Genomic DNA, 17,383 nt, shown 5'->3' with positions numbered 1-17,383 from the left:
ATGTCAAAGGATATTTGGTTCAGAGTCTGTTGACTATTTCAGAAATACAAATATTCCACTATAAGTTCTTTACTTCCAATCACAGACATGGTAAAGCTATTATTCTTAGCATAGTATTTTTTCCACTTGTGCATTTTCAAAAACATTTCCTTAATTAACAATTAAAAAATCTTTCACAAAGTCATTGATCAAGAGGGTAAATAGAAATTACATTGATTTATATTTCAAAGAAGTAATGAAAATTCATTCTCTTAGTTTTCATGCAGTGATGTATATCTTAATTTTAGTATGATATATCAACTACCTATCAGAGAATAAATGAAGATTTATTCACCATATGTTCATATGTTATTCTATGACTTCCAGCATGAGAAGGATGAAAAAAAATCACAGACAGAGAAATTGCAAAAGTTTAGTATAGATACCTTCACATACTGATTAGAACCATAGCAAATGATGTCCAAATGTCATATTTCAGTGGTGTTCCAAAGACTCATTACTTACCTTACATACTTACTTCTTAGTCTCAATTTCACTATGAGTAAGATGCAAATGTTCACATTTCAGAAGAACTACAAGAGTTAATTAAACATACCTTCACAAACTGCTCCTTGTCTGATTAATCCTACCATGAGTGAGGTACAAAGATTACACTTCAGAGGGGCAACAAAAGTTCGAACTAAAAACTGGTGGGCTTTAGCCTGTAACTGTAATTGCAATAAAACTGCATTAAGTTTTTATTTAAACAAAATTTTTAAATACCTAAGGAATTTGTAACAACTCAAAAATCAACATTTTTTGAAAAAGACGGATCGATTTGTTAAAAAATGAGATAAAACTATAAAAGTGTGTTCAATCTATTAGCTGAAACTCAAAAACAAAAATTACTTACACTACTTTTTTGTCAAGTTTTATCTTTACCTATAACTTTTATATTTTAAAATCAGTTTACAGTTGTAAAACATAATTATATATAAAAAATGACTTATTATTTCAAAACTAAATCAAAGTGTTTAATATAAGTCAATTTGAAGACAACTGTTCACAATTCTAGTTAACATCTAGGTTTTGAATTTGTTCAACTTCACTGTCTGCACCAAATATTGCAAACATGTTTGGATTTTACAGGCATTACATTAAAGATACAGATTTACAGAAAAAGGTTCCATGAGTAGTGATGAAGCTAAAACATATTATAGTCAATAAAATAAATGTCATACAAAACAAGTTAGTAATAGATTAAACATTTAAATGTTGCAGTGATGAGAAAAACAAGCACTGAAATTAGAACTTTATACCTTAGGAGTTTGTAAATTTATGATTGGTTTGGACTCTACAAGAGGTGACACAGGTGATGGAAGATGGTCCTGGGAAGATAACAATGTATAAAATATTAGGTAAACTTAATTTGAATTACTTCAATTTAAAAACAGCCAAGGTAACATTACAATGAAATCATAAGACAGGCTAAGTTAATGCTACTCAGTAGATTAGAATTCAAGAAACTGATATTAGCTAGTTTGTAGTTCAGGGGTACCTTTGCTTACACAACTTGAAAGGTTAGGCAGAAGTAAAAACACTAACTAATAGTTAAAGCAAAAAGATACTGTCTAGTAGATTATTTACAAGTACAAACAATGACCTACCTGAGAGATTAAGAAGTAAAGCACTAACTGATAGTGTAAATACAAGACCTTAGATTACAGGTTCAGAAAAAGTAAAGACACTAGATGACAATTTAAGTAAAAATAGAAACACTATATGTTAGTACAAGTGATATCACTAAGAGGTAAAGACACAATCTGACAGTTTAACTAGAAACACTATCTTAATATATATAAGTAAAGACACTGATAGGTTCTCATGTAAAAATGCTACTTTGATAAAAGTGTAAGTAGAAATAAGAACACTAAATGAGTGTAGTTATGTAATGAAACTGCCTTGTAAATTCAGTCAACTGAAAGTTGTCTGCATCTGTTTATAATTGTTTCACCTAATAACCAGTAACAGTATCTTACATTAGCTTACTTCTAATTATACCACAATTGCTTCACAAGCACATGTAATTTTCATTACAGAACATACTAGTTCTTTCTTCTTGTACTCATTACCATAGCAATACTGACCATTTTGTCTTAGTTTTCACTTCACTGAACAATGGCATACAAGTCTGTTCATTTCAGTTTCCATTCATCAGTAGCAAGTTTTTAATTCAAAACAACTTTCAATTTGGTTCATTTCTTATTTCATTAACTGTCACAACTACCATTAACACACTGTTATATTAACACCAGTCAACTGTTCATTTTATACATTAAAACCATGTTTTCACCATTATCATCTTCTCCCCACAGAAGTTTTATTTTATTATTAACTTATCACATATCCAATTCATGTTTATAATATGAGCAATATTTGTTAAACATTCATTTCAGTTTTATTCTAACAGTTATCACCTAAACAACCTGATATTTTAATAATTAGCACCTATTAAGACCTTTTAATTTCTTGCTTTATTTTACAAATAAAAGTACTGTACACTAATACCTTGCTTTATAATCTATTCCCACACAAACATTTTATTTTATTAGTAACTTATCATACATGCAATTCATATTTGCATTATAAGCAACATTTGCTAGTCTAATTTCAGTTTTTATTCTAATAATAAAAGTTATCACCTAAATAACCATTTTTAACAATTAGCACCTATTAAAACATGCTAATCTCCTGCTCTATTTTACAAACAAAATTAATGTGTATACATTCCTTGCTTTATGGTTAACTCACATCAGAAACGTTAGACTTCCCACTGGATACAGAAGGAGGTTGGTTATCCTCTACATCTGCCTCTTCGCCAGCTTCGCCACTATCACTACGGGCCAGCCGTACAGACGTGTCTTTCAAGAACTGGTCTAAGAAAGACATTTGCGAAGATGGGCGATCTAAATCTACAAACATTCATTTACACAGAACTTTAAAGATACTTAAAGACCATAATAATGAAATAATTTAATGTTAATGAGATTCCATGACAAATACTAGATACTTATAGAAATATTTCAAGTTATGTAGTATTTTTATCAGCATATTCAGAGTAATCAAAGATTTTGTTTTGTTTTAAAATCTTGTTACAAGACAATATAACAATAACTAACAAGTTCTATTACATATAATAGTTTACAATGTTTCTTCTTATATATTCCTTTCTGGTTCTTTATTCTTATTCTTTCAGTTATAGATTTTGTTTATTTAAAATTTCATACTAACATCTTTCTCCACTTTCTATCCTTTCAAGCTTGAGCTGAAGTTCTTTAATCTGAGAATCTTTTTTAACTAATTCCTTACGAGACAACTCCAATTTCTGCTGACTTTCTCTTAGTTCTCTGGGAAAATAACATCAAAACACTTAAAAAAAAAACAACAACCTTTACTTATGCACTAAAAATATATCATAATAAGCAATGGTATAATTACAGCTGGTGCAGCTAAAAAATTGAGGTTTTACTTGACTGATTTGGAGAAAATTTCACATTGTTACATTCACATTTTGATATGTAATGTATTTAACTATAATACAGTCAGAAACTATATAAATCAGCTTAAACTTTACATCATAATATGCACTATTATAGTTTCACAAAGTGATGTAATAATTACCTACTTTTATATTAAAGGGTCAGTTGTATCATTTTACTTTGTTTTGGGAACAAAAATGTTTCAAGATCAAAAACACAACAGAGAACAGTTAAACTAACTCTTAATATTCAGTTTACAGGACATTAAAAACTATTAGTTTTTGATAAAATTTAGATATTTTCAGATGAAACAATGCTTCACGGTACTTTGTTTTGCACCTAACAAAACAATTCTTCACTCATACATACTTTTGTTGGGCTACCAACTCTGCTCGTACATGAGATAGTTCTTCTCCAATTGCCTGTTTAGCATGAATTTCACTGTTTAAGCTTGACTGAAGATTTAAAAGTTCCATCTTATCCAACTTCTGGGACCGTCTGTTTCTCCAATTTTTCTCCTAGCAAAACGTAAAAAAAAACTTAATTTTGAATCACAGCTTTCATGACACTCAATTTTTCAAAATCAAAGAAATATTTCTAATGATTAAAATTGTGTAAAATGAAACAAGCCACTAGAAACACTACGTTATTTTATGACTCTAATTTTGCAAATACAATGATATACTTTGTTATTTGTATAAACCAATGTTTCCCAACCTTTTCACCATCAAATCCCTTTTTATTTTTTCTTCTCCCATGGACTACATAGTTATGAAAGATTCCATTTACCCAACAAGCTGTTCTTATTAACAAATAATTAATATCCCCATTTTTCATAATCAAATAAAAGACATATATAACTAAGCATGCAATAAAAAACAGGAGAATTGAAAAACTTACTTGTTTAATGAAATGGTATTACCTCTCCAGATCCCTAGGGATCTAGGGACCCCAAGTTGGGAACCACTGGTATAGACCATTAATTCAATGTTATGTAATCTCGTAAGTCTACAAGTGGAGCTCAATGTTAGTAGTTCTATGTCACATTAACCCTCATATTACTTTCTTGTTTTAATACCATTTACTACCAATGAAATCCACATACATCATACTGAGCAGTTTCATGTTTTTGCTAGTATCAAGTCTCAGTATAAGAGCCAAACACAAAACATTGATAGAAATAACTAATTTGATATGTAAAATACATTGCAATACCAATGATATTTTTTGTTTTTGTACAGGCTACTAGGTCCATACTCTTGTACAACCATTAAAAAAATAACATGCTGAACTATTTATAGTCCTTATTCAGTCATAACAATACAATATTGTTATTGTACAGTGGTTTTACATTCATTATCTCCAAAAGTTCAATTATTATGATACTAAACAGTGAAACTGTAACCATTAGTCAGTGAGTACAACACATACTGGTTCCTGAACAATGAGGTTACAAATATTGTAACTCTGTGAGTGTAGTACCTCATTAAAGTAAACAAAATACATTGTGGGATGAAGTCATACAAAAGAATATACAAATAAAAATGTTTGGTAAAACATAAATATGTCAAATAAAATAATGAGCATGAAACACAATCAACAAAGAATTGTGGTATTAACTATTTGTTTTAGATACAGCTTTATTCATTTTTCTATGTTTATGTGTACTTTAATTCAAGTGAAATACTCTACACAGTTTAGCAAAGCTTCTGATAAACAAAAGTTAAGAACTGAACAACAGAAAGGTCATGAATGCAATACTTTAAACCATTAAAAATAAACTTTGTTTCTCACAGCTGGTTGATAAAATGCTGAAGAAATTTATTATTTAGCTAAAGCACAAAAACATACATACAGCAGAAGGAACACCACTCATTTTCAACCATTCTAGTTCTTCTGTCATCTTAGTAGCTAAAGCCTGAAGGTACCCCCTGGCATCTTTCTCATCACTAACCCTAACAAAAAGAAACATCACTATTGGTTGTAGTTTTCTAGTGAAATAACTTAATAGTGGAAGCTGATTATTATACGAAATTAGTGATTTTTATACTCTCATCTAGCTAGCTTATTTCTGATAACAATTCTATCAATCTTACATTTTAATTGTAAAAAAGCTGGTAATACCATAGTAAAATGATTATCTAAACAGAAAAAATTTAAATCATGTAATATCTAAAAGAAATATCTCTAATTTCTGTCATAGTTAAAAAATTACAAGTACTAAAATTTGACTGTTTTTCTAAAAGAAACATTGTCAAATATAACAACTGGAATCTAACCCAATACCATATTTTATTAAAAATATTAAGTATGAAATCAATGTAGTACCATTCAGTACTGCAATTTTTTTATCACCACCACTGAAGAAATTAAAACATAATTGCAATCTATTCTTCAAGATTTTCAACCCCTCAAAGAACAAAACAAGCCTTCTGGTAGTGATGACATATTCACAGTGCCCTTTAGTTATTACATACTGTTAGAATGATAAGATCTGTTTTTAAAACATTTTCTCATTATAAATAATACTTTTATACCATTGAATTATTTCACTAATCTGAGCTTCCCATTGGGCTATGGAGTCTTTCTTTTCCAACAGTTCATTTAACTCTTCCTCAATTCGTTTCTTCTCATCTTGTTGTTTTCTTATTCCTTCTGATAACTGAACAATTAACATACATTAAACTAATTGTTCTACTTTTTTATGGGTGCAAAAAACACTAATAGATAACTCCAGTGAAGGAAATTATATTTTGAAACCTTACCTACATTTAATGTTGTATCTTTTTTAATATTTCATAAAAATTACTTTTATGAATACTGCTTTCAGAAAATTAAATATCTAGACTTTGCTGCATTTAGTTAGTGACTTTACTATGGAATTAATAATAAATATTGAACAGTTTTTAATAATTCATTGTTTTAGATATAATTCCTAGTTGCAATAAGTTTCTCTATTAAGAAAGTACAATATTTATTATTAATTAAGTCAGGAAAACTAAATGTAGCAAATTCTAGATATTTAATTTTAAGTAAAGGGAGAGTCATTTACTTAAAATTTGAGAATACTTTTAGATTACCTGTGTATTGAATTCTATTAGAATCTGAGGTATACTACTTGTACCAGTCTGCTGCATTCTTAAAAATGTTTTTTTCCACATAAATCGTAACTATTAATAGCTACATATAAATTTTATATTCATGATATCAGAAAAACATGTAGGTTCAAGAGTGTCTTAATTTAAAATGATAAAACCCCTCTCTCTTACCCGTTCCATTTCTTGCACAAGTTTTTTGTTTTCCTCATGAAGCATATTTTTTTCTCGTTCATGAATACGTTTCATTTCATTAACAATTTCTTGGTTTTCTAAGGCACTAAAATTGTATGAAAGTAAACTTTTATTGAGCAACTGTGAGCAAATACTTATGACCATATAAAAATTGTTATACTATTTTTATTTAATGAAGTAAAATATACTATTGTACCACATGTGACATTGCACCTGAGTCTAATAAGGTAATGCAAGAGCCTTGTAATGTTAAATACCATCCTAACTGCTTGTAACTACAGAATAATTACATATCAAAAACTCAATTCAAAGAGAAAAATAAACTCACCTCTCTGATCTTGCTTGTTCAAGTTTTTCTTTAAGCCCTGAGATCTGAAAGTACAAGCAGTAAACATTAAGTTAATTCCAAAAATTACCTTGACCAGTTTATGTTAGTTACTGAGAGGAAATAAAGCTTAGACTGCACAAGTCAGAAACTGAAACTAATATGTTACTCAGCAAAATAAATGTTCTGTATAAAGAAAAAATACACATGAACAGTACAAATGTATCCTAAAACAAAATCCTAACAAAAAATTTCATGTGAACAGAATAAAAAAAGAGTTCTAGATCATAGAACAATTGCAAAGTCTTGGATAACAGAAGACATTTCTCTTATAAATAAACAAATTTCTGTTGATCTGAATTTTATAACTAACTAAACACTGTGGTATTTTTAGTGACTTCTCAACATAGCTATAACAACCAAGACAGCATAAACATTAACAATTTTCATTATCAAATAACACTCATTAAGCTGTTTAGACAGGACACTTTTTAACCAACACTTGTTAAGTTTTTTAGATATGGTATCACCAACCTCCATTTAAGCTGCTTAGACAGAATATTATCAAGCACACCTCAGCTGTTTTGACAGGACATTAACAATAGCATTTAATTTGTTCAGACAGGACATTTTCAACCAATACTTGCTTAATTGTTTGACAGAACATTACCAACCAGCATCTACAGTGTTTAAGATACGGTATTTTCAGTGAAGCTGTTAAAATAGAACATTATCAATCATGCTTATAAACTGTATGGACAAAATATTTTCAACCAATACTTCTTAAGCTATTTAAACCAAGTATTAACAACCATATTACAAGCTATTTAGATAGGACATTATCAAAAACATTTAAGCCATATATTAAATGTTCTCATATCAGAAACATTTGTACATTTTGATTTTTCACAATACATTACCAAGATGCATTAAAAGTATTGTTCTACTACACACAATGTGTAATATTTTTTTAGTATAATTACTTGAACATAACATTATCAAAGCTTGCTCAGCCATATGATAACTGTAATGACTCCAGACACAATAAATAAATGTTTTACTTGGTTAAGTGATATAACCAGCATTGCTGTTTTAAAACAAAAATACTTGATTTGTTTTTCACTGGAATATTTAATGATTGTTCTCACTTCTTTCTGAAGCATCTCTACTTTGTTGTCTGCTTCTTGTACTTGTTCCTTGAGGTTAGTTACTTCTGTTGTGTACTTGGCTTGTTGTTGGCCAAGAGCCGTTCTGTGCTGGCCATTCAGGTTTTCTAATTCAGTTTTTAATCTAAAGAGAAAAATACAAAGAGAGTCAGTATTTACAAAGATATATTTTTCTACAGCTGTACTGCAAACATACATGGTTTGTTCTCAATTCTCGAGGTTCTGTGCACATTTCCAGTAATTTTAGAACTTGGGCCAGTTATAGAAGGAAAAGAGACTAAAATAAAATTTAAAAAAAATATCATTACTGTAATCACCTGTTTATTTCCTGAGTAGCCTCTGAATTTGTGTTGTTTGTAGCTCGTCCAACTTGTCTCTGTTTTAAAGACTCCAGTTCTTCCTCCAGGTGGTGAACGTAATCTTCACTACGCTCTCTCATCCTTTTCTCTTTTGACACCTCTGTTTGTGACTCTTCAAAATGGAACTCAAACTTGTCGACAGAAACAAACGTACTGATGTAAATATCTTAGTTGTTTCTCTTAATACCTATATTTTGCTACTTTCTGAAATTCCAACTTATTCTAGTTTAGTATTACTGAAAATTCTTTTTTCTTGCTTATCTTTTAGTGATACATGTGTATTCCATAGAAATACATGTACAAGTAAAATGACAATGCAAGAGTCTTTAAAGCTCTTATTGTAGCTACAAGAAACTACCAAATATCTTTAAAAAGTTGCATTCAAAGCAATAGTATAATATTTATTATACTGCAACAAAAGATATACGATCATGCTAATTATTTTTCCTATGATAAATATTACTCAATTATTGTTGTTGGAATTCTCTTGAGGGCAGTTCAAGTCTGATGCTCTGTTTCAAGTATTACTATAAAAGACCTATTTTTAGACTATCAAGGCAAGTCCTTTTGCAGTACTAGCAAAAAACGTTTTTCAATACCAAGAAAATTCATTTGGGTGCAGAATATTATTAATATTCAAAGGTGCAAATAATTTCACTACAATAGATTTAGTGACTTAGTAAACAATGACCGAAGACAATTTTTTCTCTTGTATTTTCAGATTAGTTATATAATAAAATTAACTGAAAATAATTGTTAATTGCATATTGTTTGGTTTAAAATGATATCAATAAAAAAAGAACCAAAAACTAAGAGAGTGAAAATTAATGCATTAAAATTAACTTCTGGCACTGGAAATTATCAATTAATTAATTATTTATTAAACAATAAAAATGCATGAGAACACAAATAATTAGAATGTTCTGTGAAATACAAATGAAATTTAGTAAATGGCCTACAAAGTATAATTTTACTGTGAGGTTGTTGCAAAATATAGTGGGAAGAAAAACTAGTATTTTGAACTTAGCTGTTCTTTGGATTGATCACTAAAAACAAACACAAACAAATGTGATTTGTTATCTAAATAAACACTCGTTACATGTAGAATTAACTTGGAAGATAACATACTGAAACAACATATATCAAATATATCTAATTATAACTGTCATATTCAAACACAACAGTATTCACTTAGTTGTTTGGAAATTTTCAAGAACTAGGTAAAGAAGTAACATCTAAATATGTTTAGGCCTAATACTAATGTCTTATAAAAAAAAATATAATTAATTCTAATTGTGCTTTGCCAGTTCATAAAAGGCATTCACACCATAACAATTGTTATTGAAATCATAACTACCTCTCTCCTTAACTTTTCAGCTTTTCTCAACTCTTGACGCAAACTATCAATCTTCTGCATGGCATTCTCTACTTCTTCTTCTTTATCTCGTACTTGTCTGGAGAGCTTCTGTTTTTGGGCTCGTAATTCTGACAACCTTGGGAATATGATCAGTTAAATTCAAAACTTGGTTTTTTTTAAATTCACAACTCATATATCTTGACACAAGTAACCATCTAGCAAAACTTGATCAAGTTTTACAAAAAGATCAGCTATCTAAAACAGTTCACTCTCAACTCAAAACACAAAATATTCTGTGGAAGTACAACGAAATAAATGAAGTTTCACACAAATTTCCACTTCCACAAATACTTCACTAGAAACTTAGTTCAGTGGAGGAAGTATTTTATGTAAATAAAGGTAATTAAATAAAGTTTCATAACTCTTCATTGGTAACTAGTGTGTTGAGAAGTCTTATAAAAATAGAAAAGACTAACCAAAGCTTCACACATAGATCAATCTTTATGAACTCTTCAAAGGGATTCACTAAAACATGTACCCCTACTCGTTTCATTAATCTACAGTCAAAATGTAAGATAAACTATGCTGTTATTCAAGTGAAATTTTTCAACATTTATGCAGCAAAATAAGTTTTGTTTTAAAGTGAATATTTTCTATCAACTACCAGAATAAACAATTAAATGAAGAATTTTTCCTAAAAGTAAACATCACAGTCAGCATAAATAAACTAAAATACCACCAAATAAATGTTTACATTTAAGTACCTTTGAAATGAAAAACAAAAACTGAAGTAATTGTTAAGATTGTTATAGTTATAGGCTCATTACTATTCCACCATTTCCATGCTCTAAACTAATTTTGATTGCATTAAAGATATCACATGCAAAAAACACTTACTTATCACTAACTTCGGAGTACTCTGACATGGCAAGTTTTTTCTGTCCCAGTGCATCTTTAAGTTCCTTAGCTTGTTGCTTTAACTTTTCCTCAGATTCTTCCAGCTCCTTCAGAAGTATAGAGATTGCAAAATGTTATTTATTAATGTCTTACCTGTTACTCAATTTATCACTTAAACTACTTTATAAATTCACAAACCTTTAAAGAATAAGTGTATTTTACTAACAGCAATATTTTGACAATAACTTAATAGCTTCTAGTATATACCTTACTTTAATGAAAAACATTTTAAAACAGTGAAGTTCTTTCAGATGATACAAACTAACAACAAATAATGTATATCTAAATTTGAACAGTATTCAGCCTTCACTTGGGTCAGTCATTGTTAGACTTACCTTCCGTAATTCATCTCTCTCTTGTCTAATCTGTGATATAGTTTTTTCTAAGCTAGCAATGTGAGTAGACCTTTCCCCACCAAATGGATCCAGCTGTTGCTTAGTGATAACAGCATCTGTATGTTCCTGCTGCATCCGATGGAGTTCAAGTGTTAATTCTATAAAACAAACAAAACCTTTTCAGATCTATAATGCATTTCTCTCATTAACACAAAGAATATCAGGCATAAGTTTAAAAGATTAAAATAATATTTGAAAAAAACTGATATCAGTTAAAGTTTAGAAACCTTCTGATTCAAAGATTCATCTGGTTTTCTGATAACTTACCAAATGACATAAGTTTAAATAACACAAATTTCAAATGAAAAATGGTTTCTAAGTCAAACACATCTAAATCAACAAGGAAAGATTTTCAATTTAACACAAACAACTGAAACTGTGGATATAACACAGCATTTCGATTTCTCTATGCTTATAAGTCAAAGAGATAAACATAGCACCAACGAATTAAATTCAACAATGAAGAAATTTTACATTGGATTAAACAAAATACTAAGTAACACCTACTACTGCATGACAGTAATGTAAAACACAAACCACAAAATTATAAATAATTTACTACACAATTGATCACCTTTTACTTTTTTTGACAAATCCATTTTTTCCCTTTCTATCTCCTTTATCTTCCAATTCACAGATTTATCTGATAAATGGTCAACCTGGTCTTCACTATAGGATGATACAGTCCAGTTGGAAGGCTTTGAAGAACTAACACCACACATACACACACACAAAAATTTTAGTTTAGTATAACACATGGACATATCTGTATTTTAATGTAAAATAAAACAACTTATTTAATAGAAGAGCACAGTTACACTTTTTCTTTCTTTTGTTTTGCACAGAGAAAAACTTAACTATACACAGCCATCTCTATTCTGTTTTAATCCTTTCTCCACTGGTCACGAGCCAAAGGCCGGATCACCTCGTTTATTGACTTGCATTCAAAATTTTATTGAACTACTATTTTACATAAATATGTCAATAAGTTTGCAATCAAACTGTAGATTATAATTTAAACTTTAATGTTATATACGAGTTAATTTCGTAGTTTAAAAGTACATATTAAAAGAGCATTTAAATATAGATTTTAGTGTGTCATGAGGTATGTTAATTGCAGCACTGGTTCAAATTTGATATTTGTAATGTCAAAATACTAAGCCTTTCATACAAGTTAAGAACTCGAATTACTAATACTGAAAAGCTAGAATATAAAACAAGAACCTAATATCTTTTTATTTTGCTGAGGTATGGCTTATGTTCTGAATCAAACACAGTGGCCCTGTTCACCTCTTTCCATTTTTTGAAATGGTCCCTTGTACAGTCTTACTATATTATGTGACATCTGAATAACCAGTCAAGAGCTTAGAATGTTTCTTTGGATCCAAGATTTCAATGAGATAGTGTGTCTTTAGTCTGCTTGAAGTTTCAAAATTTTAAAAAAATAAATACATAATAATTACTAAGCTTAATAAATTATGGTCAAATTCTATCGTATCAATGTAATTATTTGCAATTCTTTGGTTATTCAAATGTATATATAAAACTTAAAATTTTGTTTGATATCATCCACATACAAAATTTTAAAAGGCTTAGCAGCAACCAAGTATAAAGGCTGTAGCAAGAAGAGATAATTGTTTGCTTCACTTCTGTATTTTAAGAAAAATAAGTTTAATTATTTATTTCTAATGAAACTGTACATTACAAAATGTACAGCCAAGACAGGGATGACTAAAGGTTAGTTTTATATTACTGGATACACAATGTAAGTGCACATGCACCACGTCAATTTAAGATACGTGATGTTGGCCAGGTATGACTGGAAGACCAATATGATAGATATGTATGTAAATATAGTGTGATATGAAACTTAAGTTACTTAGACTAAACATTTGTATTTTTGTATTATAATATATAATCATTTTAGCATGAAAAAGCATAATTTATATTTATTTCCTAATTTTTATGATGGTTGTGAAGTTGATCAAGTGACAGAACCCATATTGTTTGGAGTATAGAGAATAACAAAACATAATGTCTTAGAGAAAATAAATATTTGAAATGTACTTAGAAGGTTGATTGATTGGTTTGGTGTTTTATGGTACAAAACAACTAGGCTATCTGCACCAAACATCTGGTAAATAAGTTAAAATTAAAATTATTAAAATTCATAAAAAGAAATTAAGGTAAAACAAAACAAAGTTTAATTTTTGAATTAAAAACATAAATAATATCAAACCCAATTTTTATATCTAGTCTACAGCAGTAAGAGAGAATCTACAGTAATACAAGTTGTAAAGGACTTTCTGTAGCATAACTGTAATTATCATAACTCGCTAAGAAGACTAACAAGCAAGTTCAAAAACCTGAAGCTGGCCTTTCCAGTCCTGGTTTAGAGTTATTTGACATTATGGCCATTTTTTAATTTCAAATCAAACAAGATGTATTTTGATTCTTAAAAGGGAATCACACTAAAAAAGGTCTAATGTATAAATTACAAAACTTAAGTAGCATTGAAAAGATTAATGGCTTTTAAAAATTTAAAAGCATATCCAAGATGGACAGTGTCACCATCACCAATAACACTGTCTAACTTTATGGATAAACCTTGGGACAAAACATGTTTAAAATTGTGCCGTTGTTGAGAGTCGTAATGATGGCAAGACAGTAAAATGTGGCTCATTGTGACCTGAGTGTTACACAGACAACACATTGGTGCATCAATTCCAGATAAAATAAAATGATGAGTTAAAAAACTGTGACCATGGGTAGTCTAGTTAGAACAACTTCCTTTTTCCAATCCTCACAGAAGCAAGACAGCCAAAGTCTAATAGAGGGTTTTATTTTGAAAAGCTTGTTTTCATGTTGTTCACTCCAAGTCAACTGCCAACTGGCACGGAGACAAGCCATGAATACAAGTCCATGTATGGAACAGGCACAACAGCAATAGTGCCAGAGTAGACAGATTTAGCTGCAGTACTGAAGAGCTCATTCTCATGAATATCAACATGGCCTGTCATCCAAAACAACTGGATGGAAGTAGATGTTAAAGAGAAATGGGCCAGTCGGTTCTGAATATCGACAAGAACAGGGTGAGAACTAACGTGAAGTGATTCCAGTGCCAGTAGAGAACTAAGAGATTCAGTATAAATAGTGCACTTTCAGTACTGCTTAGTTTCAATATGATCCAGGGTGAGACAAATGGTATAAAATTCAGCAGTGAACACAGAAGCTATAGAGAGGATTCTGCACACAACCACCGAACCACAACAAACCATGGCAGAGCTCACAGAGTCACCTGATTTTGAACCATCTGTATAAATAGGAATGGAAGGATGGTTTGAAGGATGTTCAGCAAATAACAGACATTATTTACAAATGGGAGTGTCTGCTTTTATCAGATGACTTAAAGATAGGTTACATATGGGGACTGTAATAAGCCATGGTGGGAAGGGCTGATCAGTGGATACAGCAATGTTATCCAAGGACAAAACCAACTCATCCAACTGCTCCTGGATATGAAGGAAAAAAGGAGCAATAGCAGATCGTCTGTTATGAAAAAGCATGGCCCACCAAGGAAGGAAAACACAACCCCAAGTGGGATGCTTTGGTAAGGAATAAAGTTTCGAAGAATACAGTAAAAACAGTTGCATATGGCAGAGGTGCAGAAAGTCCTGGTGCAAAGCTGAAGTCACTTATGATGAATGGGGTCCAACATCTTTAAGGCTGAGGTCCTGGCAAAGCCACAGATCAGTGATTTGTAGTCGAGTTTTGATCGAAGAAGAGTATGATATATCTTCAGCATAGAATGTTGATCCACTCCCCAAGTAGTGGAAGAAAGGACATGGAGGATGTTCAGTGCTCTTATAGATTTGGTCAAAGATAAGCCCCAAGAACTTTGTCTCAGGTACCACAGGTAGCACAACTTCACCAATACAGAGTTCAGGATCAGGGTGAATAACCCCATTGGCAGAAAAATTGCATGCAGAGAGAAAGAAGTTAAAACTGCCTGCTGTGGTCTACTTCAGTAAATGATTGAGAGCAGTCTGTAGCTGCCACTCAATATATCTCATGTTTCACAACTGGCATGAGAGAGATGGAAAGGGGGACAGAATTATATTGCCCACTTACCTTTTGAATCTTGTTCCATATGACTTTGGAACAGGTGGTAGAAGATATGCTGGTTGTGAACTTAATCCTATAGTCCTTCTGCCTTTGATGTCTTACTCACCAAGCATGTGCATGGGTCTGTTGGAAAGCAATGTTGTGCAAGAGGGTGGGATACCTACTAAAAGTATCCCAGGCCTGTTTTGGAGCCTTCCATGCCAAGTGGCAGGCACGACTCTACCACAAACAAGAATATCATGGAAAATGTGTTGAGATTTTAAGAATACACTGAGCAGCTGCCTCTATAATACAGTCATTTACTGTTGCCAAACAGTTGTCTATTGATGGCTTACAGGCGTTGGCAAAATCACGTTCTGCGAGAGCAGTGAAAGAGGGCCAGTTGGCTTGATCCAGCTTCCACCAAAGCACGTGGTTCAGGTGGTGTCGACCACAGCCAGTCTCTCTTTCAATTATAGGAAAACGCTCACTGCCTCATGGGTTACTGTCAACCCTCCATGAAAAGTGGGAGAATAGTGAAGGGGAGCAAACTGATAGATCAACAGCTGTAAAGCACTCACTAGGTGCATGACAATAAGTATAAGAACCACTACTGAAAAGAGAAAGGTTGTGATCAGATAGCATACACTCTACAGAGTGACTCCTCCCATCAATATCAGCACTACCTCAAAGGATGATGTCCATTAAAGTACCCCAGGATTTAAAAGGGAGACAGCAACTGTTCAATGAGAGCATAAAGGTCTGATTGATCATAGGTCTCTCCAGGCAACAGGAAGAGAAAACAAACAGCGATGGTATGACCCAAGGAAAAATGGATGGCTTTAGCCTCCAAAGGTGTGTTGACTGACACTCCTCCATGCACTTGTCCATCACACAGCCTGTCATTTCTGTGCAAAGAAAACTGCCAAAAGGTGACTGTATTGGCAGGTTTCAGAAATGTTTCCTGTAAGGAAAAGCATACAGAATGGAAGAATGCAATCAGTGTTTTGATGTCATCCAGATTAGAACATAAACCTTGACAATTCCATTGTATCAAGGTGGTCATTTCGATTTGTGTGTAGGCAAATTGGGTGGAGAGCCCTTCTGTTTATAATCACGTTTTTTTCTTTATTGTCTTTATTTGAGGGAGGTCTGTCGATCTCCATAAATCCTTCCCTGGGTTGATTGGGCAGGTCTTTGTTGTTGGAAAATTCCAGTGACTGACGACATAAATGAATGATCATTTTGCATCTTGGGTGGGAGAAGAAAATATACCCAAGGAAATGCCCACACCCAGAACCAAAAAAAGTGGATCTTTGGGTTTGCTGGAATGTATATGAGGAACAGAGATGGGTGTTGACCCTGATTCATCAACTTTTTTAACCATAGAGGTCAAAAGACTTTTTCATTTGGTTTGAGAACATTTCTTTTGGAAGCACAGAGATCTGTCTGCACTCTCACTGTAGCAGTGGAATGTCCGAGATGAAGTGGTAGACAGCAACTTTTGAGCCTCAAGGTAAGTAATGTTTTGAATCATTTTCAAACTCTGAACCTCTTTTTCTTCCAACCATTTAGGGCAAGAACAAAAGTAGGACTAGTGAGAGCCACTGCAAGTGACACAATGAGGGTCCGTTTCACACTCATATGCATCATGGTTCTTGCCACCACAAGGAGCACACATCAAGGAACCACAACATGATGTCTTTGAGTGACTGAACTGCTGACACTGGAATAATCTGAGAGGGTTTGGAATGTATGACCATGGACACAGTGACGTGAATGTCAGAATGAGGACATTGGTCATCATAATTCCATCTTTGCGAGTGGAGATACCCTTCACTGCAGAAACTCCTTGGGTGGAGAAACCAAAGAGAATCTCTTACTCGGGGATATTCTTTAAATCCCTATCAAC

At 31.7% G+C, this 17,383-nt stretch overlaps 1 protein-coding gene across 1 annotated transcript in view; it reads right to left on the bottom strand.

Annotated features, from left to right (window-relative positions):
- The window catches only part of LOC143226756 (serine/threonine-protein kinase MRCK alpha-like), a 125,030-nt gene that overhangs the window by 31,073 nt on the left and 76,574 nt on the right, over positions 1 to 17,383 (bottom strand). The window contains 15 exon segments of the mRNA XM_076458136.1: positions 596 to 707; positions 1,299 to 1,367; positions 2,791 to 2,951; positions 3,271 to 3,386; positions 3,888 to 4,036; positions 5,374 to 5,473; positions 6,056 to 6,180; positions 6,788 to 6,893; positions 7,137 to 7,180; positions 8,282 to 8,423; positions 8,617 to 8,789; positions 10,016 to 10,151; positions 10,913 to 11,019; positions 11,308 to 11,465; positions 11,942 to 12,075. Of these exon segments, the coding sequence (XP_076314251.1) occupies positions 596 to 707; positions 1,299 to 1,367; positions 2,791 to 2,951; positions 3,271 to 3,386; positions 3,888 to 4,036; positions 5,374 to 5,473; positions 6,056 to 6,180; positions 6,788 to 6,893; positions 7,137 to 7,180; positions 8,282 to 8,423; positions 8,617 to 8,789; positions 10,016 to 10,151; positions 10,913 to 11,019; positions 11,308 to 11,465; positions 11,942 to 12,075 (1,832 nt within the window).

Source organism: Tachypleus tridentatus, chromosome 1 (assembly GCF_004210375.1).
Source record: "Tachypleus tridentatus isolate NWPU-2018 chromosome 1, ASM421037v1, whole genome shotgun sequence".
Classification (NCBI taxonomy): domain Eukaryota; kingdom Metazoa; phylum Arthropoda; class Merostomata; order Xiphosura; family Limulidae; genus Tachypleus; species Tachypleus tridentatus.
The sequence above is the reverse complement of the archived record's forward strand: the minus strand, read 5'-3'. Positions and strand labels throughout refer to the sequence as shown.